Source organism: Lissotriton helveticus, chromosome 6 (assembly GCF_964261635.1).
Source record: "Lissotriton helveticus chromosome 6, aLisHel1.1, whole genome shotgun sequence".
Classification (NCBI taxonomy): domain Eukaryota; kingdom Metazoa; phylum Chordata; class Amphibia; order Caudata; family Salamandridae; genus Lissotriton; species Lissotriton helveticus.
Genome location: NC_136067.1, coordinates 1,036,081,226 through 1,036,109,126, shown reverse-complemented (window position 1 = coordinate 1,036,109,126; position 27,901 = coordinate 1,036,081,226). Strand labels below are relative to the sequence as shown.

Below are 27,901 nucleotides of genomic sequence, written 5' to 3'. Positions count from 1 at the left end.
GTTGTGTAAAATATGGTTAGGTCTAAATGCACAATATACAATTCTGAATATTAATATAGGCATTCTAAGATTTGTAGATCTAATGTCTGAAAAAAAAGAATACAGGGCCACTGGATGATCTTACCAAAAACTCCTGTAATTATGAAGTAAGCACTCACGAATATCAAGCCGATTCTAAGGGCGGCAAAGGGGGCTCAGTTTTTTCATCTCTTGAATAATACTAGTTCAGATATCTAATAGCTAGAAGTAACAGGTGCTACAGTTTGAATCATGTTTCTTTCTGCAAGAAATAATACAAATAATCCCCTTCCTCAGATTCTTACGAGTAGACAATTGTAATTTTCTTACATCCTTCCCAAAAACGTTTCCCTCTGTGATGATTGGTTTCTTCAATTCCAAATATCTCCTTTTGAGTCTCTCTCTTCTGCCTCTGACCTGCCCTTCCCACAATTTTCCCTCCTTCCTTTTTTAAGAATTCTTTACTTGTAATTGATGTGTCTCGAAAACCAGATGTTCTCTTCTGTGTAAAGTGCACTGAAAACATTCAAGGCGGAGTAGCACTATTTAAAGCACAAATACATTTATAATTCAGGTTTAAAAAAAAGAAAATCACACAAAGGTGCATGGATGGAGTAAGATTCCTCATGGTACATACCTAACTTGAACTAGATGTTCTTTTGTTAAAGAGAAAATATTTAAATTCAATGTATTTGCTTTCTATTAAATATAATACTTATATAGACTGTTTACTATGAGACAACAGTTCACTTCATTCCTACTTTTAAAACATGTAATTCCTACTTATTATTTAGGTCTCATCTACAGACAGCTTTTATACTATCTCTTGTTGAAAAACACTATTGTGCACCATACCAAAACTTACAGTGGAATTTGTGCCAGCCCATCGCTCACCATTAGTTAACTTTCTTCTTTCTCTTGCTTGCTTCTTATTCTTTGAATTTCCTTCCTCTTCTTGTGTTGGTCCCTCCCCTGGAGCAGAGCTTCTTTACCACTTTGTTGACTGGATGACTAGTATCACGTTACCATATTAATGTAACTAAATTTTTTTCTGTCAGCACTGGACAAGATTACACGTGTTTTCTTGATATCTCGTTTGTGCGTTGCTATCCCACTCAAATAACAGTCCCCACTTACTCTATGTTGCTCTCCCTGCCCCCACCTCCAGCTAGTTTACTGCTTCTTCAAACTATGCATTTGAATGTTTTTTTTTATTTTTATTCCTGTTTGCCTCAAGCTCCTCTGTTACACCTTTGCACACTTGCTGTTGCTACCCCGCATTAACTTGATCTCTACTCTTCCTATGGTGGTATAAAAAAAAATATTGTCAATTTTTTTCGGGGGTCTTTTTAATGGCATTTGCACTAAGGTAGCTCCATTTTCTTAATGAGCTCGCTCACGTTTAAAATATTTTTATTTATCGCTCTAAGTGCGTCTGCCATCTTGTAATGGTAAATAAAAAGATAAAACATAAAATAGCCACCGCATCACGCTGTCCGTGCATATACACCATCACGCTGAGCTGTTATAGCACCATAACACATAGATGAACTCCTTTCATCCTTTTTTATTTTTGCTGATGCTGCAGAGCGTCCGCAAAAGGCATTGACAAAGCCAATACCTAAAAAAGATGAGGCCTTTCCAGGAGTAAGAGGGTCTTAGGAATACTAATAATGTTTGAAAACCTTGAAATCTGAAGATCTTTTGAAACATTAAGCTGTTTTTTGTAGTCGCCTATTAGAAGTGACTAAAGAGACAACTAGAGCAAAAGATATACACATGGGCTTTTTGTGCCAAGCCTAGAGGCGTAGTTGTTATCTGCCTTCAAAGGCTGCACCGTTCTGTTCCATAGGGCAACACAGTGTACGTGTTATTGAACTTTAAATTGTAAGTGACAATTTATTTATGAAAATGAAAAGTAGGTTTACCATTTTTTTTTCAAATATTACATATAATGCTTCTCACACTACTCTCCGGTTACCTGAGAACTTTAGAAAATAAAAATACTCCGTTTGGGCAGCTTAGACAGTAACAAAGGATTGGCTTTTGACAACACTTTTATGACAAGGAAAAACTTGAATAACTAAACACCTAAGCCTTGTGCAGAAGTACCACATAATCAGTTAAAATTGAATGAGTGTTGGCACCCAAGATGGAGGAGGGCGTGTCTTACTTACAACTTATGCTGCTATCATGTATCATTTCCATATACCAAATGGTTGCACAGATATGCGCGAAATCATTTAAAAATAGTTGCTGTAGTTTTCAACATCTCCAAAGTTTGATGAATATTCATAATTGGGGGTTGCTATTTCAAATTATCCATACCTTACATTCACATATAACTAAATTACATTTTCATTTAATAAAAGTACTTCTATTGGACATCCAATCTTTACATATAGGCAAAATATTTTAAATACAACTTGCCTACCTTGCCATACTTCTGTGCATAAGATCCCGTGAGCAACGAATGGAAAATGATGATTGTTTCGTCTAAATCCCACACAAACACTCGCTAAAATTGAAGGAATTGGCAAGTTAGAAAGCAAAACTCAAAATCAAACATAAAATACCAAATACATTAATGTTAATTGTTCAGTTTAACTAAAACATTATATTATGCATGGAGTAAAAATGCACGAGGATGAATACTATTGAGAACAGGAAGGCATGCATACCTTTGTTCCTAGCCATTACCCCAACAACAGTAAGGTCGAGTTGAACCTTCTTTGTTTTTCAAGGCTCTTATAACTTATCTATCTACCTATCTACCTATCTACCTATCTACCTATCTACCTATCTACCTATCTATCTATCTATCTATCTATCTATCTATCTATCTATCTATCTATCTATCTATCTGTCTGTCTATCTGTCTGTCTATCTGTCTGTCTGTCTGTCTGTCTGTCTATCTATAGAGAGAGAGGAATGGACATATACACATTTCATTGATACGTAGATGCTATTCTCTTTGATTTGCCACAAAAAAGATAACAAAAAACAACTTACTATACATGAATGGATCTGCTCCCAGAAGCTAACTACCTCTCCTCCCTATATGTTTCCCTTTGACCCTGTGCTGTGCTCCGGAGCCTTTTGGCTGGGTTTGTGCAATACAAGGGACTCAAAACTTTTCTCTTTAACCGACTCTCCCTCCTTTCTTGCTGAGCCTTTTCCCTGCTCTTCCTCTCTTGGGCTCGCGTCGGGACACTCTTTGAGTAGCTGTGCGCGTTACAAACCTCAAAAACATAACACAACGTAACAAAAAGAAATAGACACAAATTGTTACTCCTCCATTCAACTTTGCTGACTATTGACCCGCCCCGAAACCCAGAGCCGGGCAGATCTTTTATTCCACTGGGCTTTGCCCTGGTGGGATGAAGTACTTGTGGCCGGTAGACATTTATCGCACGAGACTGGTCGCTGAATTTAGAGTTCTGAGGCACAAATGCACATTGTTTACTTCATGTTAGAATTCTATCTGTAATAGGAATCAGTTGATACAGGATAACCAAGACAAGATTTCTGGAGGGACGATCAGCCAGGGATATTGACAGACTTGATAAGAGATATTATCATTACACTGCAGTGCCTTTCTGTCTGCATCTAGATGATTTTACACACCACGCTGCATTTCATACCATTGTCTTTAAGTCTTAACTCTACTGCACGGTCAACGTTCAAGATTTCAATTGTCAGACACTTCCTTGTCAGACAACCATCTTTCACACTTTTAGCAGTGGACTCTGCTATTAAATTCAGTGAGTTATATTGAGATTATAAATCTCAATGCATTTCATTAATAAGTAGATCCTATTCTCTGTGGTTTGCCACAGAACAGATAACAAAAGACACCTTAAGATATATGAATGGATCATTAATATTTATAGATGCTTCTCTTTAGGAAAAGGGAATAATTTAACAGAAAACTTGTCTAAAACGAGGGCAAATGCAGCAGTTTTAGCACAAGTGCCTATGAGGAGTTGCAAACAAACACACTCAGTCCTGTGTTAACATGGTGAAGTACCGCCATGTCTGCAAATGGTAGTATGTAATTAATGCTTTTTTAAATAAGGCTTTTGATACTAGTGGTTCTACATAAATATGTAAGAATCAGGGTCATTGTTGATTGGAGGGATGCCAAAAGGATTATGGTACCCACTGATATAATGTTTGATGCATTGTGCACAGTGTCTTGCATTCTACTCTGCTTGCTGCGGGGATAGTGAAGTATGGGAGATATGGGTCCGATGCTGAAGAAAAAGCACTCAAACGTCTGGACTCTGCAGACGCTGAAAACAGCGGATAAGGCACTCTGGTACCCTGAGGAATCACACTGTTGTCATAAGTAGAATGGAACATGCCAATGCAAGGAATGGCAATACAAGACCCTGAAGTCTCAGCAACTGGAAAATTTCAGTGAGAATTTTCAGATGGAAGAACATACTTTTAACAACAGAAACTATCGGGTGAGGGGAAAGGACAATTCTGTTTCCATTATGACTTCTTCTGCACTGGTACAGAGGGGTAATACTGAGAACCTGTGGCTAGCTCTATTTCAAGTCAATGACTAAATGTAGTACCTATGTATCAGCGACATATTGAAACAAGATCCCTGTTCATGCAAGACCGAATAAAGTCCACTTTGGCTTCAGAAGAGCTCTCGGTGCTTTGCTTTTATGTATTTAATAACTTCTGCTGCAAAGATACTCACAATATAATTATTGGCTGTATAGATTAAGGAAGTGACAAATGGCATATGATGTGTTTTATAAATATAAAATAACATAACAAATATGAGCACAATTGCTAGCGCATCTCTCAAACTCATACTGTACAGCATTAGATGTTAATCTTATACATGTTTACATCCATAGAGTGAAAAGACGAAATGCATGTTTGTTTGCACGTCAATTTAAAGTGACAATTAATTCTGTGCTTTCTAAAAATGAATGAGGAAAAAGTACATAATAACAGAATTTCAAAATGGATGTGATAATGGATTTTCATTCCCTTATGCATAATTATTATACCCGACACACAGACAATGTTATTAATTCTTCTAGTAATTGTAAATAAAGCAAAATACAACCTAATCATTATTCAAAATGAGAATTACCTCTAAGTCGCTATCCGGCGGGGGTGATGGATTATTTTTTCTGCCCCTCCCTCGAGATTTTGATGCAGGTGTCCTACACGTCCTATCATCAAGATCTTTGATTGGTGTTGATGGACTTTGAACTGTATCAAACTCTCCTGTAATATTAACGCATAATTGAAAGTGGCTCAAAGAGCTCAGATCTGAATTATCAACTAATAGAAAGCGGCTTAAATGGGTACATCATGATTCCATCTCAGACTATATAACATAAGAAATCCCTCTGAGATAACGTAGCACTTAACTCACCACAGCAATTCCAATACCATGAATGCCTATGACCTATCTATAGTATTGGGGTCCAAGAAACAATAAGCTAGACCATGAAGCATTAATTTAAAAAAAATGTAAACCAAGTTAATTCGCAGACTATTCTCCCATGTTGACTTTGGCGCTGTGAGCAATCGGGTTACTGCTTCACTGGGGTGTGAGCCCTGGTCACACAGCAACCGCAATCCTTTTCAGGGAAGGCACAAGCAAACCCCAAATTATCCTGTGATCTACCCCTAGACAGCCAGGCACAGAGGAGTCAGGCTTAACTTAGAGGCAATGCGTAAAGTATTTGTAAAAAACTTCAAACAGTAAATCAGTGAAATCACCACACAAAATGATCTCATACAAAATTAAAAGATCAGGCCAATTGCGATGGAATGCAGGTCGGACACAGTCCTAGATTAGTCACGCTGAAGTTTTACCGTCTCAAGTTTTGTATCAAGAGTCCTGTTTTAGGGGGCTGCAAGGAGAGCTTCGCAGGAGGTCGCCGGCGTGGCGTGACGAGCAGGCCGAGCGCTGCGCGCGGACAGGAACTTCGCGTTGGCAGCCCCCAATGAGCTGTCGATGCTGCAGTGCAAAGAGACAGGTTGCCGGCGCTCAAGAGTTGATTTTCAGTGTGAGCGGTGTATTCTTGGTGCGAAAAGGCCCGTTCCCGGTTGCAAAGGGCCCAAAAGCTTGAGTTCAATGCCTGTGAGCTACACCAAGGGTCCAGGACCTGAGAAGGACCACCTGGGGGTCAGGTATTCGCTGCAGCTGGGTTCAGGAGCTGGTTTGTGAGACTTTTAAGTCCCAAGGCTCAGATCAGGATATCAGAAGACTAGCCCTTGGAGTGACTCCAAGGTCCTGGGTTCAAGATAAAGTTGCAGGTTCAGTTCTTCCCTAGGCAAGAAGGATGTAGGTCAGCACAGTAGGGCAGCAGTTCATTCAGAGCAGCAGTCCAGCAGAGTGGCATTCCTTGTAGCAGCTTGGTAGTCCTTCCCAACAGAATACCCACATACTGGTCCAGAAATGTACTGAAGAGTTGGTGTCTGAGGTCCAGTATTTATATCCAGTTGTGGCTTCAAGTGGGGGAGAAGCTTCTGGAGGTTTCCCTTTAAATTCCCCAGGCAAAGGCATCCTGCCTCCCCTGTCCTGACTCCAGACTAGCTATAAAGGGGTAGGCAGCCCCATGTGTGGAGGCAGGAAACAGCCTATTAAGGTGTAAGTCGGGCTGTGGCCAGCTCTTCCCTCCCATCCTGCCAGTGATGGCCCATTCAGGCCCACCTCAACTCCTTATTGTGCGTGGCCGTCTATGAGGAATACACAAAACTCAACTGTCAGCTACACCCAGTCATGACCCAGGTACAGGTTGGAGCCACTAAATGGCTATGGCAGGAAGAGGTCAACTTTCTAAAAGTGGCACTTTCAAAATTGTAATTTGAAATCTGACTTAACCCTAAGCTAGGATTTTAAATTCCCATTTCAGAAACACCAAAATGTAGAGGTTACCTGTTCTTCCTCATTTGGAAATGACACTTTTAAAATGTAATACGGTAACTCCAATATTATCCTATGGGAGAGATAAGCCTTGAATAAGTCCAACTTTTTATATAATTTGCATCCCAACCTTTGTGATGCAGAGAGCCTACCCTAGGGGGGTCTTATTATGTATGACAAAGAAAAGTTTGGATCTGGCAAAAGGTTTATTTGCCAGGTCGAAATGGCAGTTTAAAACTGCACAAACAAGCTGCACTGGTGGACCCAAGAGATGTTTAAAAGGGCTATGTAAGTGAGTGGCAGAATCAGTGCTGCAGGCCCACTAGTAAATATAATGGGGTGACCCTGTAACCATCAGAACCTGGGCGGGTAGTTAAACAATCAATAATGGTTCTGTTGGACCGGAATACCTAGTGATGCGGTATCCAAACTCTATTACTTCACCAATATGTCCCAGTCGGGGTACATATGCAGTGGTATTTATACACAGAACAAAAACACTGACCACATTGGTAAAGATGGTAATGTTTTAGTCAAATACTCTCTTATTTTTCAAGATATTTTCAAAAGTTAGTTATGCTGTCCAAGCAATAAATGACCATATACAATACAAAACACGGAAATTGGTGAAAGACTGGTGTACAGTAAAACATACATACATGGATAAGTGATTAAACAAATAATACAATTGTCCACTGTAAACACAATAGTCTGGTAGGTCAATCAATTAGTGTTTTGTTCCTAGTAGACTTTGTACAGTCTGATCTTAATAACGGTGCGTCGACGTTTCGACCCTGGGGGCGATGCGATGAATTTTGGGCATCAAGGACGGGTCTTCATCAGGACTGAATGGATGTGGGACAGCCTAGAAATGTAATGAACGTGTGTCAATGGTGTGGTTAGTGTGTGAAAAAGGATAAGAAGGGATAACCCTACTATGCTCACCTTCTGAGGTATCTGATTCCTCTGGAATATTGGTCCTATAGTTGGGACGGTGGAAGTCAGCCGACTTACCACATCTAGCTCTGAGTTGCTGGCTTATCTCTAAACTTAAATTATGGTTGACAACTAAGTGGTACTGACATTGTCATAACTGCAATAAGCGATAAATGAGCCTGAAACACTAGTTCTATTCCTACCTTTTTACGGCAATTGACCTTCCTGGGGTGGAATTCCGGCACGGGTGCCTCAATAATCTGTTGAGTAATGTGGGTAATGTGTTAATCAGAGGATGCGCTAAGACTACTGTTGATAAAAATGCTGCTGCACCCAGCATGCGGTGCTAATGTTACATCGTGAAGTGCTGATTAAAAACAGGGTGTGGTTGGGCCGCCATCTGGCAACATGCTTTGTTACACAAGCGCGTTTACCCAACTATTATTGGTTGAGAATACAGCAGCACACAGCATGCGGTGCTGTGTTACTTTGTGAAATGTAAATTAAAAACGGGGTGTGGTTGGGCCTCCAGAAAACATGGCCATATGCGTTGTTACAAAAGTTCTTTCACTCAAGCGGAAGGCCTGGACAGGCGGAGGTACTCAATCCGTATGTGGAGGTCGGCCTGAGAAGCCGAAATAATATAGGTCGCTACTGGAGCTTACACATGAGGGTTATTCCGTGACAGTGTAAATCCTTATGTATCATTAACCGTGTGGTCGAAGTGATTAAAAAAGACTATAGAGGCGGAGGCCCTGTGTGAAGCTAGAGGCGGAGGCCCCGTGTGAAGCTAGAGAGGACGCCCCGTGTCTCCATGGTGCGATTAAATCAATACCTTTTGGAACTATGACTCTACTCTCGGGAACCCGAAGGTGGTGTCAATTCACTTACCTTACTCAGGAAGAGAAGAAAGCTCGCGTCAATCTCCGTCGGATCCTTGTTGGGGAATGCCGATAGAGATGAGCTGGCATGTCCTATTTGACATGCGTGGTGGCGGGGAATTACGTGTGTACGTGCCTGCCGTGACAATGATCAGACATCTACTACTGTTACTGACTAGGCATGGGGATAGCCAATAAAGTCTGCATCGACCAATGTGATCGCCATCTAGTGGTAATTGTCAAAACTGTTTCGAAATGCAACATGGTGAAATGCGGACATCTTGAAGTTCGCAATGATAAGATTGGCAATGTATTAGGATATTGCCGCTCATAACCAACACACTTGCAGACTGTTGGATACATGTATGTGTAAAGTCACTTAGACAGCTTGCAGTTAGAGATAAGTGTGGAAATAGATAGTCGTGTTATTCTATACCTGAAATGTTGGTAACTATACCATAACACACATTGGATGGTTCAAGTCCACATCGGTTAAGCTATCCATACTGCTGAAATAACTTCTGTGATACAGTGTTGGATTACTTTGGCCTATATTACTTCCTACCCAGTGCTGTACTAGATCATGTTGTATTAAGCACATTTATAAACACAGTTATGCTGGAATAACTACGGTAGTACAGTGTTGGATTATTTTAGCCTGTATTACTTCATACATAACACTCTAATATTTCATGTTATTTTATGCACATTTAAAACAAGGTTATACTGGCCAGTATCCATTACATTGGGCATTGGACAAAGATAATCAGTGAACTATGCTGGTGTAAGGACTTCGCATGTGCTAAATTAAGGACTGGCAAACGTCTAGAGGGGACAAATGGCATACTGGTCGGGGACGGGGGAACGTTGGGTAAAGGGTGGGGGGCTGGGTTCTTCTTCTTGTTCTGTTTAGTTGGCTTTCTTACATGGCACTCTCACCACAATGTCAGCAGTGCATTTCTATGTCGGCATGTTTTACCTGCTTCCTTGAAGACTCTTAGAGAAGACGTGCCCGTCTGTCTCGCTCACCATATATGCCTACTACATGCCTACTGTTTTGCTTTGCCTATTATTCTTGCCCTTAAAACCAATAAAACAAATTTGAAATTAAAAGACTAGAGGGAATGTGTGTGATTGACATGGCGAGGCCCTTATCAGGAGGGATTCCGTGCATTATGATGGTATGTTGTATCATAGTCTGCTCATTTGAACGTAGGTCTCTTCCTGTTCGTTGAGACCATGAGTTGCTTCATCCGTGATATGTATCCAACGGCATTCCTTAAAGTTCAGTTGATTCGATATGTCTCCACCCCTCTGGTGGAGGACAACCTTTTCCAGTACTGTCCATTCTATTTCTTCTGGTGTGTGGCCCAGTAGTGAGTAATGTTCCACAAGTGGTGCACCTACCACTTTGCATTTAATTCTACTTTGGTGCTGGAGGATTCTACTCTTCACCTTTTGTGTGGTTTGGCCTATATAGATGAGTTGGCAAGGGCACCTGATAGCATAAATTACGTTCTGGCTGTTGCAGTTAGTGAGGTGGTTCAGAGTGTAGGTTTTGCCACGGTGTGTGATTTTATTGCCCGTTATGGAATATTTACATGCTTTCCATGTGCCACATCTTTGGTGTCCCAGGACAGGTGGAAGGCCCAGCTGTGTCCTAATGTCTGTGGCCGAAGAAGTGTCAAGAAATGAGGACACGACATAGTCCTTAAAGTTGGTTTAACCAGATTAGTAACAGAACTAAATGCAATATCTGGCTATAAGGAAAACCACTAGAGAGAGTCTCAGCATACAAGTATTTGGGTTTCCATCTGGATGATAAGCTCGATTTTAAAGAACAGAAGAAATACCTGACGCAAAGAGCGGGTGCCCTGATATTTGGACTAAGCACTTTGACAAAAAAACTTGAAGGCCCATCACTTAAGCCTTTAATAATTGTGATGGCCAACAAAGTTCTTCCAACACTGTCCTATGCAAGTGAGGCAATGCACGGAAAGGACATGGACCTACTTAATAGCCTAACAACAAAAATTTACAAGAAGGTTTTACGATTACCCAGGATGGCGTCGCCAGCCCAAATGCGACTAGAATTTGGCATAAAAAACTAAACTCTGGACATATTATACTTATATATCAAGGTATGGTACCAGATCAAGCAAAAAACAATTAATAATAACCTTAATACGCACCTATGGCAAGAGCTCAAATCCCCCCAAAAATCCAAAGCAAATCAATTCCTCACGTACGCTTTGGAGGTGACTTGTTCAAAAACCCTATGGGATAAAAATCTGTCATTTGCTGCACTAAAACAGGCACTAAATAAAGTGGCCAAACTCCACTCATTGGTATTGGACAAAGAGATTTTTTCCCATCGCTCGCACTCCTGGGCTGTGATAAACGGCTATAAAACACTAACCCCAGCAGTGTACCTGGAAACAACATATTCCATTTTCATTAAAAGAAAGCTGATGTTATTGAGATTTGGCAAATTCCCGACATTAGCAGAGGAACCAGCTTGGAAACAGCATGTAACTGTAACATGTCGATTGTGTGGTAGCCCCAAAGAAGATCTAATTCACATAATTTGCCATTGTAAGAAGTTGTCTAAGGAACGTTCATACCTTTTAAAGCATAGTTTTCGGATCAAGAAGCTACGAACATGTAGATCTGCTATTATTGGAAGCTTGGATATAACTGCCCCTCGAATGCATTGCAAGTTGGTGAAGTTCTTGCAAGCATTTGAGAAACATCTTAAACAATATGAAGATCCCAACTGTTAATAATCTGGATAAACATTGACTCTTAATTTTTGTTCTTATAAAATGTTTTTTTTTAATCCTTTATAAATGATAATTTATAAACTTTTATAATGTGTGTGCAAAATACATCTAATTGTTATGGTTTTAATTAACTAAACAATAAAGTTTAAATTTCAAATTTCAAAAAATAGTCCTTAATGTTCTTTACCCTTTTGAATGCAAACATCGGAGCCTCTACTATCCCGATTTCTGGGCCGACTAGGTCCCAATACTACCTGATGATATTGTTGATTTCCTGGCTCTTGGTGTTAAATGTAGTGACACAAATTAACCTGTCCGTTTTGTTGTCTCTTGGTTGGATTTCCAATAGCGTTTCCCTTGGTCTGTACCAAGCACGTTTTATAGCTCGGTTAAGGAGTCCTTTGGGGTACCCCCTGTCTCTGAGTTTAATGATCAGTAGGTCACTCTCATGGAAATAGTCTTTCCTTCTGGTGCAATTTCTCCGCACAAAAATTGGCCATATGGTAAATTGTCCTTAAAGTTTCTTGGGTGGTGAGAATTGTATTTAAGGAGTGTGTTTCTGTCCGTCGGTTTTTTCAATAGATTCATTATGATTCTTCCATCTTCTGTTTCCAAAGTGAGGTCAAGAAATGGGATGGATTCCTTGCTGTGTGTTATAGTGAATTGAATGTCATTGGAACATGAGTTCAGCCATGCGAAAAACTGTAGGAGATCTTCTTCCGTTCCTGTCCAGATCATGATGACGTCATCTATATATCTGTTCCAAGAAGTAATATTGTCTTTGTATGGGTTGTGATCAAGGTACAGATACCTATGTTCAAAGTTGTTCATAAACAGGTTAGCCAGACTAGGGGCATAGCCAGCTCTCATGGCTACTCCCTTGCACTGATAGTAGAAAGAGTTCTGGAACATGAAGTAATTTTTTGTCATTACTATTCTGAGTAGTTGAATGAGGAATTCAGTGGGAATCCACTGTGGTGACGGACGGGTGTCCAATACTTCCTTTATCACAGTGATAGCCTCCTCTTGGGGAATGCTGGTGTACAAGGAGCACACATCTAACGTCACAAATATTTGCTTAGTTTTGTCAAAAGGCTGGTTTTCTAAGATATTGATTGTGTGCATAGTGTCTCGTAGGAATGAGGTGGTTTCTAATACAAATAGTTTTAAGAAATTGTCCAGAAATTGATTCACCGGTTCTAGAATAGAACCGCAACCTGAGACTATGGGTCTCCCAGGGGGTTGTTGTAAGTTCTTGTGTACCTTTGGGATCGTGTATATGGTAGTGATCCTTGGTCTTTCGTTGTTCAGGAATTGGTGCTCAGCGTCGGAGAGAAATCCTTCTTCAAGTCCTTGCTTGGTCAAGTCTCTGATGAGTTTGGCTATTTCTTTTGTGGGGTCACCCATTATGCGAGTGTAGCTGTTCTGACAGCTCAATTGCTGCGTGATTTATGAGATCTAATCTTCTCTGTTCTGAATCACGACCGCCCCTCCCTTGTCAGCATTTTTTATGATGATGGCTTCGTTGTTTTTTAGCAAGAGTAACGCCTCTCTCTCTTCCTTTGTCACGTTATGCTTGATGTATTTAGTATCCTGTGGATTGTTCATGACTTCTGTCATCCTCCTCTTTTCGTAAGCCAAAATCCTTTCATTCATGAGATGGCTACCTGGGTTAAAGGTAGATGGTGGGCGAAAGGTGGTTGCTGCAGCTTTTCTCGTATAGTCCTCTTTATTGTGAAAGAAATATTTGAGCCTTATCTTCCTAAAAAATTGTTGAAGCTCTAGTTTGATGTTAAAGGAATTCGGAGGTACGGTTGGTACGAAGGATAGACCTTTGGCTAGGACGTCCTGCTATTCTTTGCTAAGAGTGTGTTTGAATATGTTCAGTGCATGGTCCTTATCTATTGGCAAATTTCCTGGATGCATCTGGGTAACCACTGGGGTGATATCGATCCCTTCTGGTTCCTTTGGGTCTAGAGATGTAGTAGCATTTAATTTACAGACCCTGGGCATCTGTAATGACACTTCATTAGGGACTTAAAAGTAAATTAAATATGCCAGTTGGGGATAAGCCAATTCTAACATGTTTTAAGGAGCAAGTACAAGCACTTTAGTATTGGTTAGCAGTGGTAAAGTGCTCAGAGTCCTAAGGCCAGCAAAAACTAATTCAGCAAAAAGGGGAGAATAAGGTCAAAAAGTTTGGGGGTGACTGCAGAGAGGGCAGGAATACTCTTCAGAATGTTCTCTCTGTGCACACTCCTTACACCAAAAATGTAGCTAGGGGGCCACAGAGATAGTTTTAGGGCAGCAGCTTCACCCGGAATTTCAGGAAATACTGGAGCTTGAATTTCTGAACTTATAACAGGGACATTTAGAAAAGAACTAAAACAGATTTATAAACATGAATGCACTGGTTGATGGGCACCACAAGAAATCAGTGAAAAGGCTTTGAACTAATACACTGCCTACCCTAAGCATCATCTTAGAATAACACTGATTGAGGAAACATTCCACAATCAACAGCAAGTGGAGTAGCCCATGAGGTGCCGTAGACATCAATTCTAGAAAAACATCTCCCAGGAATCCCACAGATGGTGTCTCATGTTTGACAGACCAGAACCTTCATTGAAATGGACCCCCATTGGATATCTCAAGAGAAAAGAAGCAGACACCTTCTGAAATTGATTCTATTATTTAAAGTTGTTAAATTGGACAATTCCATTACTTAGGAGAGGCTATTCCCTGCACGAGATTAACGTCAGATTTTCCACTCATAAAACATTTTTTTCTACAGACTCAAAAAAGTTATCTGTGTGGATCACTGCTTCACTCGAAGTATCTATTTATGTTATTGTTTATTGTAAAGCCCTCCATTCAAAAACTGCCATCCTAGAAAACTAGGGAGGGGAAAATAAATATTTAGAGACAGATAAGGCTACTGCATCATTAAGAAAGTTCTCACGGGATACCCAAGACTGTGTAGGAATCCGTAGAGCACATCAAACCTTCTTTGAACCAAGTACCTCAAGTCTGCGATACCACAACTCTAAGAGGTGTAGCAATAGGAAAATGGAGCAGGGGGGAGAGAAACAGCTTTTAGTCTGCTTTCAATCTCCAGCCAATTGTCATCCTCACTGTTTTTTTGCGCTTATTTAGTCGTCGAAGTTGGAAGAGTCTGAGTCACGAAGAAAGTGTAAAGCGTTCAACAAATATTGGGCATAATTTGCAACCTGCAAATATTAAGGGCTGTATTTCGAAAAGGGCAGTAAAGGGATTTCTTCCCAAAAAACTGCAAATGTCACATCAAACCTCCTCTTTGAACCACTGCCCCAGTAGGCAAATCAGAGGGCAGCGATAACATGTTGTACTTATGCAGGTGTAGCTGCTGGCTCTGCTACCTGGCACACCAAACTCAATGTTTTCACCAGCTAATGGACTAGTGTATCCTGATCCTGAAATCAGTCTCTAGAGCAACCGGCTCAGTACAAGAATTCCGGCTCTCTGGCATTAAGGTACAGAGTGGCACTATATAAAAAGAGTGAATAAAAGAGTGGCAAGTTCAACTTTAGATCCCACTGTCTGGTTAGTTTGATCAACACAGGCCAGATAATCTACAATAAATGCCCGCTGTTTTATTTACAAACCTCGTTCGAGGAGGATGGCACACTAACCACCGTCCCAAAAAAATTTAGAAAAGGACTATCCCTGATTAAACAAGTCTTTAGATTATATCTAATCAAAAATTCAGCACCCAAAAGGAAAGCCACTATAACTGGCTTTCATCAACTACAGGAGGGTATTCAAAACTATACACTGTAAGATCTTATCATCAAACTAGAGAACCGACAGACAGACCCGCAATACTACAGCTTTATTCTAATAACGCAACCCACATTATGTTTGTCCTAACAGTGAAATGTTGGATAAAGTGATAAAAGATGTGTAAAAAAGGGTTGACTTTTTACCCCAGAATTATGCAAACTCTACCCCAAAAATATGTGTGATGCCCTGTGTGTTATAAGAGAATACATACCAGGATTGGGGAAGAAGAAGCTCCTGGCATTTATTGGCACAGACAACTCTGTGCTCGCTGCAAGAACCCCAGACTCTCTAAGAGCACTATTAACAGTAGACAAAAACTCCTTTGCACAAAATGAATTGATCAATAATGAAGACAAATCAAACATGATGATTCAAAAGAAGAATTACAAAAGAAGATAGCTTCTACCTTAACAAGAAAAAATAGAAACCGTGAAATCTTAAACATATCTGCAGAAAAAAAACTTCAAGAAATAGAGCATGGTTAAGTCACATTCATGATGTTATCACAGAATGAGACAGCAGCCCGGGGCCCAAATAGATTTCACAATCACTGAAGAAATAACACAATAATCTATCTGGCTAGAGCAAGGTAGGAGAAGTTCTAAAGTATGGAGAGCTATGGTCCTCATAATTCACATGAAATTTAACTGGGACAAAAAATCTGGAAGGCAAACCAAAACCTCCCCTTCTCCATTAGGAGACACCGTATACACAGGCTTAGAAGAAAGAGTAAGACTGGCTCCTTTAATGTAGGCTATAAAACAGCAGCTAAATTAATAAGTTACTTAACTTCAGTAATGCTCTTTCTGGCGGATACTCTATCTAACCACAGATTTCTCACCTTAGAATATCCCCAGGATGCCAGACTGGATCCAGAAAACTTTATCCATAGCAGTACTCCTGTGTGGCGCTAAATGGTGCCCAGCGGCTCTGCGCTGACTCCACACTGCCCTAGAAGTGGTGAAGCGGAGCCACATATAAGCGCTACTCCTGATTGCTGATGCCAAATTCTTATTTTTCCCTTTCCAAATCCCTTAGAGGCGGAATGTGATTAGTAACATTGGGCTAATGATAAATTGGACCTTTTCAGATTTCAAAAAGAGGCCAATTTACAGAATGGGGAGGAGGAAGGGCATTAAGGAGCCTGCGGTTAGATAGAGTACCCACCAGAAACAGCATCACTGAAGGTAAGTAACTTGTTCTTCTGATATAATTTCTAGCCACATATTCCTAACTTAGAATAGATACCAAAGCAGTACTTTTCAGAGGTGGAGGGTCTGTAATGTGGGCTCAGATAAAAAATCATTGCAGGACATGGAGGACGAAATGCCAGTCCAGTTAGTCCTAGGTGTCAACACAGTAGTGCTTCATGAACGTGTGCAACAAAGCCCACATCACAGCCTGGTAGATGTCCAAGTCAGGCACTCTGATGTCAACGTAACAATAGAAGCCTTAGGGACAGATGTATCAAGCCTTTTTGCATCTGCAACCGGGCAGATTTGCAGAATCTGCCCGTTTGCGAATGCAAAAATTGCTTTTCCGATGTAGCAAACCAAATTTTGCGATTTGGTAACCTGTTACCGAACCGTAAAATGGGTTTGGGATTCGGTATTAGTAAGGGTGTCCCTTCCTATTACCGAATCGCATCGGTATGTATGAATGTTTTGTGACCGCAATTGCGGTTGCACAACATTTGCATTTTACTACCTACTTCAAGTAAGTGGTAACCCATTCGCAAATGGGAAGGGGTTCCCAAGGGACCCTTCCCCTTTGTGAATGTTTGAAAAAACATTTTTAGGAGCAGGCAGTGGTCCCACGGACCACTGCCTGCTCCTAAAAAATTAAAAGAAATCTTTTCCTTCTCGTTTTGTAAAGAATCTCTTTTTCCTTTAAGGAAAACGGGCTGCTTTATAAAAAAAGATTGGTCTATTTAAAAGCAATCATGGACATGGTGGTCTGCTAATCTGAGCACGCTACCTTCCGAGTGATTTTAACGATTCCTAGGGGGTCGCAAATTGCTATCTACATACATCTGACACTTAGTCCTGGTGGAATGGACTCTCTGACCATCTGGAGTTGCTTTTTGGCCAATGTGCAGCAGATCTTAATGCAGAGGACTATCCACCTCTACACGGTCCTCTTCCCTTTCTTCACACTAGAGGGCCCAACAAAAAGATGATTGTCCACTTGATGGCCCTTAGTATGATCAATTTAAAAGCTTAAAGCGATTTTGAGGTCCAAACGATAAAGCCTCTCCTCCTCTTTTGAGGGGTGAGGAGAAGCAGGAAGTGACTGATTGCCAAATATTAAAAGGAATCACACTTTTTGGCAAGATTGCCGCTTTAGTCCTCAGCACTAACTTGTCTAGTTGCAGTGAATTGTATTGCATATATATAGCGCTTACTACCCCTGATAGTGGAGGGATAGAAGAGTAAAGGATTTAGACTTTTTTTGTGTGGGGGGGGGGTCTTAGCAGTAGTGGGAGGCTTGGGATGAGTAAAAAGGGACGTGGAGGGGAAGAGTCAGAGGGAAGAGTTTGGAAAGGCTGGTTTTGGGGGATCAGTATGTAAAAGAGGTGTCAGATGGTGCAAGGAGGGATAGAGTGGGGAGAATTTAGACAGGGCTATTTTGGGGATCATAGTAGTGATATGGAGTTTAAGATGAATGAGAGAGTGGATGTAGAGGATGTATTAATAGAGGAATAAAGTGAGAAATAGGGTAATGCATCGGAAAGAGTAGTAGAAAGAGGTTTGAGATGAGTGAGAGAGTTGAGGTGGAAGATATATTGAGAGAGGTATAGGGTGAGTGAAAGTTCCTTAAGTTCGATCATGTACTGAGCTGACATAATCACAATGAAGAAGGGGGTCTTTCAAGTCAAAAGATGGAGCTAGCAAATATGCATAGGCTCAAAAGGCACACAGACGACTAAGCTTAGGTCCCATTGTGGCATCAGTAAAAGCTCTGTAAAGCAACATTTGTGTCAACCCTTTAATATCGCATCAAAACAGATGATTACACAAAGATGGTTGGTCTGGCAAATTTAGAAAGATGAAAAGGCTGACAAACAACCTTTAACACTGCTTACTGAAAGACTTTGTGGGCCAACGATTAAACAAACAAAAGGATATCGAACAGCTTTGCTTGCAAGGGGTCAGCCTTGCAAACATGACACCACGCTCCAAATTCTCCCTGTGCCCAGCATAAATGGATAATGCGGTAGGACACCTTGTGGAAAGGATGATATCCATGCATATGGGTATAGATTGAGCAGATCTGGAGGGGTGGCCGTGTCATGTCGCTGAGAAAGGAGATCCTCCCAGAGGGGAAGCCTGATTGGAGGACAGATGTTCATGTCCAGAAGCTTCTGTCCAGGTACCACACTCTCCTGGACCACTATGAAGCCACTGGGAAGACTTGGACCTGATCATTCCTGATCTCTGTCTGAACTTAAGGCAGAATAGGCAGGGGTATAAAGGAGTTCCATCTTCAATTCCAGTTGGAACACATCTCATAACTAATGTTGTTGCAGAAACTCAAAAGTGCAAAACGTTCAACACTGCAGGTTTTCGATGATGCTAAATCGATCTAGTGAGGGTTCTGCCTGCAGATGAACGAGATGATGCACCACCTCAATGTACAGACGCCACTAGGGATCTGCCAGATGCCACATATTTAGTTCATTCCCTACGGCATTCAGGGACCCTGCCAGGTGGTTTACAATCAGGAAAATGCCCTGCAGGGGTAACCACATCTAGAGACAGAAGTACTTCTGACAGACAACCCCACTTCACCCTGCTTATTGCAGTACCATATAGCAGTGGTGTTGTCTGTGAGGACCTGCATCAGCATACCTTTGATGGGTGGCAAGTAGGCCTTCAGAGCCAGCAGACTGATGTGGGTGGGCTCAGAAGCAGATGGCCCAGGCTGTAAAATCTCCTGTAAATCTTTAGAACATTTATGTTGGTCTCAATGGAGTGTAACAGTAGTAGAGAGCCTCAACTGCTCTCCAGATCAACACCACAAATGAGGCCCTCTCTTCCGTTGGTGGTCCAGGAGGCAAGTGACGCTCTGTCTCAGGCAGAGTGTGAGGCCTAATGACATTGTGTTAATCCATGGATAAGGTATACCCAGCAAAGTGATGGAGGTAAGCCATCCCCATCATCAACATAGTTGGGTGTCCCAGATCTTTCATGGGATTAAATGGGTAGATGGCACTGGGGATGGACCCATCGACTGAGGCTCTGGAGGTTCTAGGGGCCCGTAGTTTCATCAGAGGGACGCAGACTCGCATCATAAACTTGCAACTTGGCCTTCTTGAAGGCCTCGATTTGCTGTGGGGTCAGGCCCAGGAAATTCGGGACAGGTCAAGACCAGCTGAAGAATTAGATCTGTGGACGGAGACCTCAAAAGGGCGCAACTGACATTGTGACAACTTTGTGCCTTCTCTTTGGAGTCACACGGTGAGCATGTGGTTAAGTGATGCTTCATTTTCTTATGCTTGGACTCACCATATTTATTTATTTATTTATGAGTTTGTACCGCGCTGGAATCGACTCCCGAAGGAGTATCTCCGCGCCAAGGCAAAAAACTGGAGAACTAGGGGGGGTGCTAAGGTTGGAATAAGAAAGTTTTTAACAGGATCTCAAGCACGAAGTTGAGAGTTCAAAGGAACTTCCTTAGGACTGAGTCCGCACCCACAACTTGGATTCGGAATAGGACTGCCATGAAGGCAGCAACTTTTTGTGTCAGCGACATTCACCTTCCCCTCTTATCTTGGTTTGCCTTCGGGTACATGACGTCACACATCACATGACTTACAATCATTTTCAGACCATAGACATCAACAACATATCTTTTGCGGGTCAGTGACTGACATCTGTTTCCTGTAGTTGTGTCATGGATTGATACAGGCTGTTTTGGATGGGACATATTTCCCTAGCACACTGGTTAAATAGTTTGAGAAGCAGTCTGAAAAACTGACAACGTTTGGAGTGAATCTTGGGCAGGGCTTTAAGTGGGATGAAAAAACAGGGAGGGGGGGTGTCTCTCAAAGGGGTGTGGACAATGTAATTAAGGGCGTGGCTTAAAACACCTATGTGAAAAATGTGTGCTTAGCATAGTGTGCTGCCCAACTTGTATTGTGCTGTTTCTGTTATTGCATCCGGATATATGATACAACAAGTAACATCATACCAACAAGAAGTCAGGACTATTGGCTTTGTCAATGGTTGTTAGTTGCCTAAGATAAATAAGCAGCAACTATGGCTTGTATATACTATTGAAAAAGGTTCCACTTACAGCCCTGGTGATACTACGGCAAGGTTGCTGCTCCTGAGTTTCAACAAGAGAAGGGAAATCTAGAGAGAAAATGACTCTCTTTAAAGGATTTCTCTTCCTCTACAACGCTCACTTGGCATGACATCATGCCGTAACTTATCCACTAGTGAGAAGTGAGCAGTGTGAGAAGGCGCCATCATGTCCCTGTTGTCTGGAAAAAAGAGCACCGCCTGTGCCAGGGCACAAAACAGAGCCCAATAGAGATCCCGTTTCGAGGCCTCCTTTAAAAAACTGCTGGTGCTAAGCATCGGTGAGACCCAGCCCACTTAAAGCCCTGAGCTTGGGATCCACATCAGTAGGCGTGGAAAGAAAGGGATTGACATCAGCATGCAGGGGTGGCTCTTATATGTGGCTTTGTTCCGTCATTCCAAAGGTAGTGTGTCATCAGCACAGAGTCGCACAGCGCTACTTAGTGGCGCATGGGAGCACTCCTATGGAGAAAGCTTTCTGAATCCAGTCAGGTGTCCAGAGATATTATAGAGTGGAGAGTCTGAGGTTAGAAATATCCATGCGTTAGATTTTATATTAGATGTATGGCACTGCTGTTTACTATTGGGGTAATTGGTCTGACATTATTAGATTCTAAACTGTTCTATTTTGATATTGTAAATGTCGAAATCAATACTCCTAAGATTCTTGTACACTATAGTATTTAAAACTCTGGATGCTCCAGGGCTGCTACGGCTGTTGACAATAAGAATCTGTGGTTAAAATTAAAGAAAGTGTAACAACTGGGTAGACCAATAAGAGAAAGAGAAACTAAACAATAGCGGCCCACCAAAGAAGCTGAGAAAAATGTACTGCAAATCAGAAACTAGCAGAGTTTCCCCCCAGTCTAGAGCAACATTAAAGAATATGATAATAGCAAATATGAAAATACTATATACACACAAAACATAAGATGATATGAAAGGTCTCATAATACACTTCAAAGAAATATTTTATTACGAAAGTACTATTTGACCTTATATGCACCTTATAACATAACAAGAAGATGAACATCTGTTTTTGTGGGGAAGGATCAACTTAATAGAAACATCTAACAAGAGATCAAATATTGGCAAAGCCAATAGGTTTTCTCCTATGTGAGACCTTTTGAGTTTGTCAATATTTTTAGACGTTTGGGGAGTGTTTTATGCAGGATGTTTCTGCATGCCTGGGTTTTTCGGTATGGTTTGTGACGTATGTGTATGTGTGTTCCTTGTGTTATATTGTGAGCATGTGCTGTGTTCCTGTAAGTATCTGCGGGTGTTTATGCTTAGATGTTTCTATGTGGTAGGCATCTGTGTCTGTGTGTATCTGTGCGCATTTGTGTCTGTGTGCTTTTACATGGCGGCTGTGTGGCAATGTTTGGTGAGTGTGTGTGGTGTGGGATATGTCTGTATGGTATGGGACATATCTGTGTCTTCTGCCAAACACACAAAATGCACAGAATATACGTTGGAATGTGTAAAAATATCAGAGAAAATTTTAAATTAGTAACTAGTGGTCGGCTCTTAGGCCTTTTTTCTGTTAAATGAACAAAAGATCTTGAAGCGACAGCGCATGCGCTGTCTCGAGTGAGACCTAAACATGCCTGACAGGAAGTGTACAGGGGATAGAGGGCGCTAAAATGAAGGCTATCAAATGTAGCCCTATGGTATTTAAATCCCTTGTGCACTTTAAATAGTTTGCAGGTGACCCTCAGCATGAAACATATCAGAGGATGAATCTGCCCAGTACAGCTGACAGCCACACACTAAGAGTGGCTACATGTGACGCACTCATGACATGCATGCAACAGAACAGATGTGATGAATCATAAACCATAAACACATGAATAGAGTTTCTGTTCCCAAAAGAAGAACCTTCACTCATAAAAGGCGATGTAATTTTGAAGTGGATATTTCTTTCCAAAAACAGTATGCTGGGATTATGCGTACAATTATAGTGAGTAACAATAGCACATTTACGGCGCTCAGAAATGAAAGAAGTTCTAGAATTAAGAAGCAGAATCTGAACGTACCTTGCCATGTGTGAGCTCCAGTGCTTTGGAGATCTGCACTGCCTTCATACAGGGCAAGGATATATAGAATTAACTTTTTTTTGCAGTTTTGTAGAGTTCAAACTCGATTTGAAGGTAATGAAGTGCTTTACATGAGCACCAGTTACATTACACAAGGACATATTCTTTTTTTATAGGCACTGTGGAGATTGAGTGATTTTCCCAGAATCACAGGATGTTGAGCCAACGCCTTTAGTTAGACATGGTTCCCCAGCACCACAGTTGGCAGATCTTCCAGTAACACACATCCTTTGGGAGAGGTGTGGCGCCGCGGCCAGGGCGACTGACGCTGGAATCTGGGGACCACGGTTCGATCCCCGGCTCCGGCGGCAGGTTAGCCCAGCACCATGTGACTCTGGGCAATAGCTCGCTTAATCTTCCCGACGGCCCCCAGCGCCTAGAGTCCCTTACGGGTGATTGTGCGCTATACAAATGTGGACTTTACTTTACTTTTTTTCTCTCCTTCAGGCTCCTTATGTAAGAGACACTATGTTCTAGCCCATGTTTTGTGTGCTACATCAGACATCATTTCATGGCTACCTAAAGCCAACGGTATTTACAGCACTTCTATTCAAACTGCCCAGTCCAATATCTTTCAGAGCAGCTCTTTAGAATGAATGTGCATGCAGCATATAAGTGAACGTTGAGGAGCCCCATGGCACATTTGACAGAACACTGTGAACTCCAGGAGTAGACATGAGACACCATCTCCCAGCAAGAAAGATCACGGCAAGTAACAGGCTACTCAGTTTTTGTCACGAAAACGATAAAAAAGAAGCATTCCCCGGTGAGGCATATGAAAGTGCAGTAGTGTAGTTTCACAATGTAAAACGCCCTATAAAATAATACGCAGTATGTAATAAAACACATGTTCACATCTGTCCTTGATTCTATCAAGACACAGCAGAATACATATCTACTGAATGCATCATAGATTTTGTATGATTATTGCTAGAACAACAAAATGCAACAAAAACACACCAGATGGGTGGGATAAGGCTGCTGCTGTCCAGTTGGGAAATGCAATTCTTGATTTCCTAAATGTAATAGTGGTGCGCAAAGGCAGAGACAACAGGAAGTCGTGAGGGGCTTTTAGATACATAAAACCTCGCCTTGTTTAATGGAAGATTCCAGGCTTTCAAGCCATCAAAAAAAAAAACATTACCTGAAAGGAGAAGTGCTTGTAGCAGTCCACTCTCGTTCTACAGTGCGATGCTGACGCTGTACTGACACTCACTAAAAAGAGTGTAAAAAGAAAACAAGAATGGTGTGGGAGATACAGGGAGGGCCTGCCAACGCATGCACTCTGATGGAGTGTGAGACAAAAATAAAACATGGTCACAGGTTTTAAGGCCAATAAAGGCTGGGTGAACAAATTGGACTTACTTTCACGGTCTGTGGATGTGATATAAATAAGTGAGGAGGGGGTCTGCAGCGGATGAAGAAAGAGAAAGAAGCTGGGTTTGTGATAAGCATCACCGGGAGCTTGTAAAGCCCGCGCGAGGAGAGGACAGGAGAGGCGCCGCTCCAGCTGCTGCTTTCACTGCAATTCACCTTTCTGCGATTCTATTCGATGTGTTCGGATATGAGTAAGGGCTTTTGAGAGAAGCTTACAGGCCACTATACAAGGGGGGGCCAATAGGCCCCCACGCAAGCATGGCGGGGCCCGGCCCCTCCCACACCCCGTCCCTTTCGGGGCCGCTTGCCCCGCGCCCTCGCCCCGGAGGTACTGGTGTGCTTCCGGGGCGAGGGGGCGGGGTCGCGGCGGCGAAAGGGTTAAAAGCCTGGGGAGCGCGGGAAGCGGCCTCTTTGTGCCCGCGCTCCCAGGCTCGCTCCTCGCCCCACCGTGGGGCCGTGTAATTTTTCTCTTTGTTTTATTTCAGGTGTACGACGCGCTGTGGAGCCCTAGCTGCGGAGAACTGTTTGCGGTGCAGGACTGCGTTTTGCTGCCCCCGACGCGCTGTGGAGCCCTAGCTGCGGAGGAAGGATCGGTAGAGGACTGCTCTCGGCGAGCTCGGGGATCCTCAGGACAACGCATAACGGAGCCGGCACAGGGAGTGCGGTAACAGGGAGAGCGGCACAGGGAGAGCGGACACGAGAGAGCATCAGACCGTCGACCGTCAGTTGCAGCGCTCGAGTGACACCGGAGCACAAGGTATTTGTCGGGGCGGGCGGGCGGCCAGTCACCTACGATCGGTGCCAGTAAGTTAGGTGGGCCCTCAGCGATAAGCCAGCAAGGAGGGCGCATCAGGTAGCTGGACGTGAGCCCGTGTATTGTCTGCCGTCTAAATTGTTTTGAAAGCGCTGTGTAAACTGAGGGTAAACGCGCTCGATTTTATAACCTGCTTGGTGCCTTTTAGATCATTATTGAAGCGCTGTGTGATTGTGTGGACTCTCACGACCTTAAATTGTTTTGAAAGCACTGTGTAATTGAGGGTAAACGCGCTCGATTTTATAACCTGCTTGGTGCCTTTTAGATCATTATTGAAGCGCTGTGTGATTGTGTGGACTCTCATGACCTGCCTTGTGTGAAGCTGACGCTGGGTCTAACGCGAGGCGAAGCAGGGACAGCTGGGGCACAGGGTGGATGGGAGACCAGAGAGCGTCTGGCTAGAGGGAGACGTTTTTTCCGGTTTAATAACGTGCTGTTTAAGATAAAAACATTGAATGTTATTCACTCTGACAATAGGCGAGATTGAGTGGGTTTTTTAACTAGCAGATATTGAAAGTTTATTCTAGAGCTATTCAACTGTTTAGTGGCATGCTAATGAATTACAGGGGAAAGGAGGAGATACCCCTTTCAGTGTGGCGGGAAACGTCTCAATATTAACAAATATTACAAGGAGCAAGATTTAAATTGTTTTGGTGTTATTTAACTGTGGTAGTGGCATTTTACTGAGTTACATGTGAAAGAAGTATACACCTCTTTGAGTGCGGGGGGAATGTGGCAATTTGATCTATAGGTGATCCTGTAAGTCTCAGGGACAGCTTAAACAGGTAATTGCAAGTTTATTGTGTGTGATCAAATAGTAGGATACTCTGAGGGGCGAATTATCAGAGGAAAAGAGGCACTTCTGAAGTATTTTGGGTTAACATTTCTCAATACAAAGTGTCCTTAAGCGAAGCAGTTAAGATTGGTTGTGATGCTGACAAGGGTGCTCTGATTGCTTGTATTGCTTGCTTTACTAGGAGATAACGTACTTGCTAATTTCAGGGAAGCAAGCCTAGGACCTAGGTCCGCGTGATCCAGCTCGGGCACCTTCAACTGGGTCAGGTACGGAGCACGGTGTGCTCATCAATATGTCTCAAAGAAGGGGTCATGCGAATGTGGGGCTAATGTTCCAAAAAATGATGCGCAGAATGTCTGCAATGGATAAGCGGTGGGGGAAGTTTGATAAATTGAATAAGACTGTGGCGGAGTTGGGGGCTAAGGTGGATGCCCAGGCCGGCCCATCTGGTAGACCAAGGCGGACGATAGTACCGCCCAAGCCAAGGGGCGTCTTTGTGACACCACCCAGGCGGGCAAGAAATAAGAGGGTGGGGGGTCAGCCACAGGGTACTACCCCCAGTTTACCTCCTGTTGCACCAATCCCGCCACCCCAGGTACCCCTTGTTGTCCCAATCCCGCCACCCCAGGTCCCGTTGGCCGTCCCAGGCCCGGTGCCCCAGATACCAGTGGCAGTACCAATTGTGCCAGTAATTCCGGTGGCAGCACCAGCGCCACCCGCCGTGCCACCACATGCTCCGATGCCCTAGGTGCGGCCCCTACTCCCATCCCCGCGTCGGGGCCATTGCCAATAGACCTGGCAGCTCAGGTGGCGGCTATTCTCCCATGGTTAGGGGGGGTGCGTTGCCGGTCAATACGGCCCTTACAGCGGAGCAACAGACATTAGTGACTCAGATATTGTTGGCTAGTGGTAGGGGCGCCACGCCGCCTGCACCAATTTCTCCCCAAACAGGTCCAGCGAATGATGGAGGCGGTGCCAAGGCCGCGGAAGCAACGTTACCCAACAACAATGGTAAGGAGATTGCACAGCCGCTGCTGGGCGAGGGAACATTGCCCTCTAGGGGAGAGTGCTTAGCACAGCATGTGTCACAAAGTGTGAAGGAAATGATATGGGCTGACAAGTATGTGAATATTTTTTCATTGCTAGTTGATAACAGGGAATGGGAATATGCTAAATCACAGAAGGATATGTTGTTGCCCAGTGAATGGAGAGCGAAGTTGTACAAATTCAGGGTGGAGGAAAACATCATCAACTGGGTGAGGGCGTTTGCAGTGTACGGCGCGGTAATGGGCGAACGCTTTAAGGGAATGCAACCTGCCATGAACTGCTATCAGAGTAGAATAACAATGTACCATGAGAATCATGCAGGGGATGTATGGAAGGAATATGATATCGCTTTCAGAAAATCCAAGGAATTTGATAAGACTTTGTCTTGGGACAAGGTGGATTCTATCTCATGGCACAACCAATTCGAGAAGGGTCAAGGTGCAAGCACTAGCGCTACTGCGAATAAAAGTTATTCCCCCAAGCCGCAGCAGCCGTTCCAACAGCCCTTTCGATCAGCACCAGGTGGGGAGACGGCCCCAAAACAGAGAACAAATGGAGGGGCGAAGGGGGTATGTTGGGATTTCAACAGGCGGACATGCCACAGGGCACCAGGTACCTGTAAGTTCAGGCACGCGTGCAACTTATGTGGGCACCCTTCCCACCCAGAAACAACATGCCGCAATAAGAACAGTGGTTCAGGAAACAGGGGTAGGAAGAAACCTGAATAGTAAGATCCACCCCATAATAGCGCATTCACCCATTCAGTTGTCAGCTTTGATCCCCTGGCTGAACAGGTACCCCAATCACACTTCTGCCAGGCTATTGCAAGAGGGTTTCACACATGGTTTTAGAATTCCTGCTGGGGGGTATGTCGGGAGACCACAGTGTAGAAATCAGCTATCAGTCCTTGCAAATCCAACCCTGGTGTCAACAAAAATAGGTAAAGAAGTGCGTTTGGGTAGGGTAGCGGGACCATTTCACGTCATTCCCACGCAGAATTTTGTGTGCTCTCCTCTGGGGGTGGTGCCTAAGAAGGAACAAGGGGAATTTAGGCTCATCCACAACTTGTCCGCACCTAGGGGGACATCATTGAATGATGCTATTGATGATACAAT

The 27,901-nt window shown here is 42.8% G+C and overlaps 1 protein-coding gene across 12 annotated transcripts in view; it reads right to left on the bottom strand.

Annotated features, from left to right (window-relative positions):
* Positions 1-27,901, bottom strand: part of LOC144763243 (protein phosphatase EYA4) — a 645,968-nt gene that overhangs the window by 40,892 nt on the left and 577,175 nt on the right. For all 12 annotated transcript variants that reach the window (XM_078648664.1, XM_078648660.1, XM_078648668.1 and 9 more), the window contains 2 exons: positions 5,141-5,277; positions 2,453-2,536 (listed from right to left, as the gene is read on the bottom strand). In XM_078648664.1, coding sequence (XP_078504790.1) covers positions 2,453-2,536; positions 5,141-5,277 — 221 coding nt within the window. The remainder of the gene's footprint in view (positions 1-2,452; positions 2,537-5,140; positions 5,278-27,901) is intronic.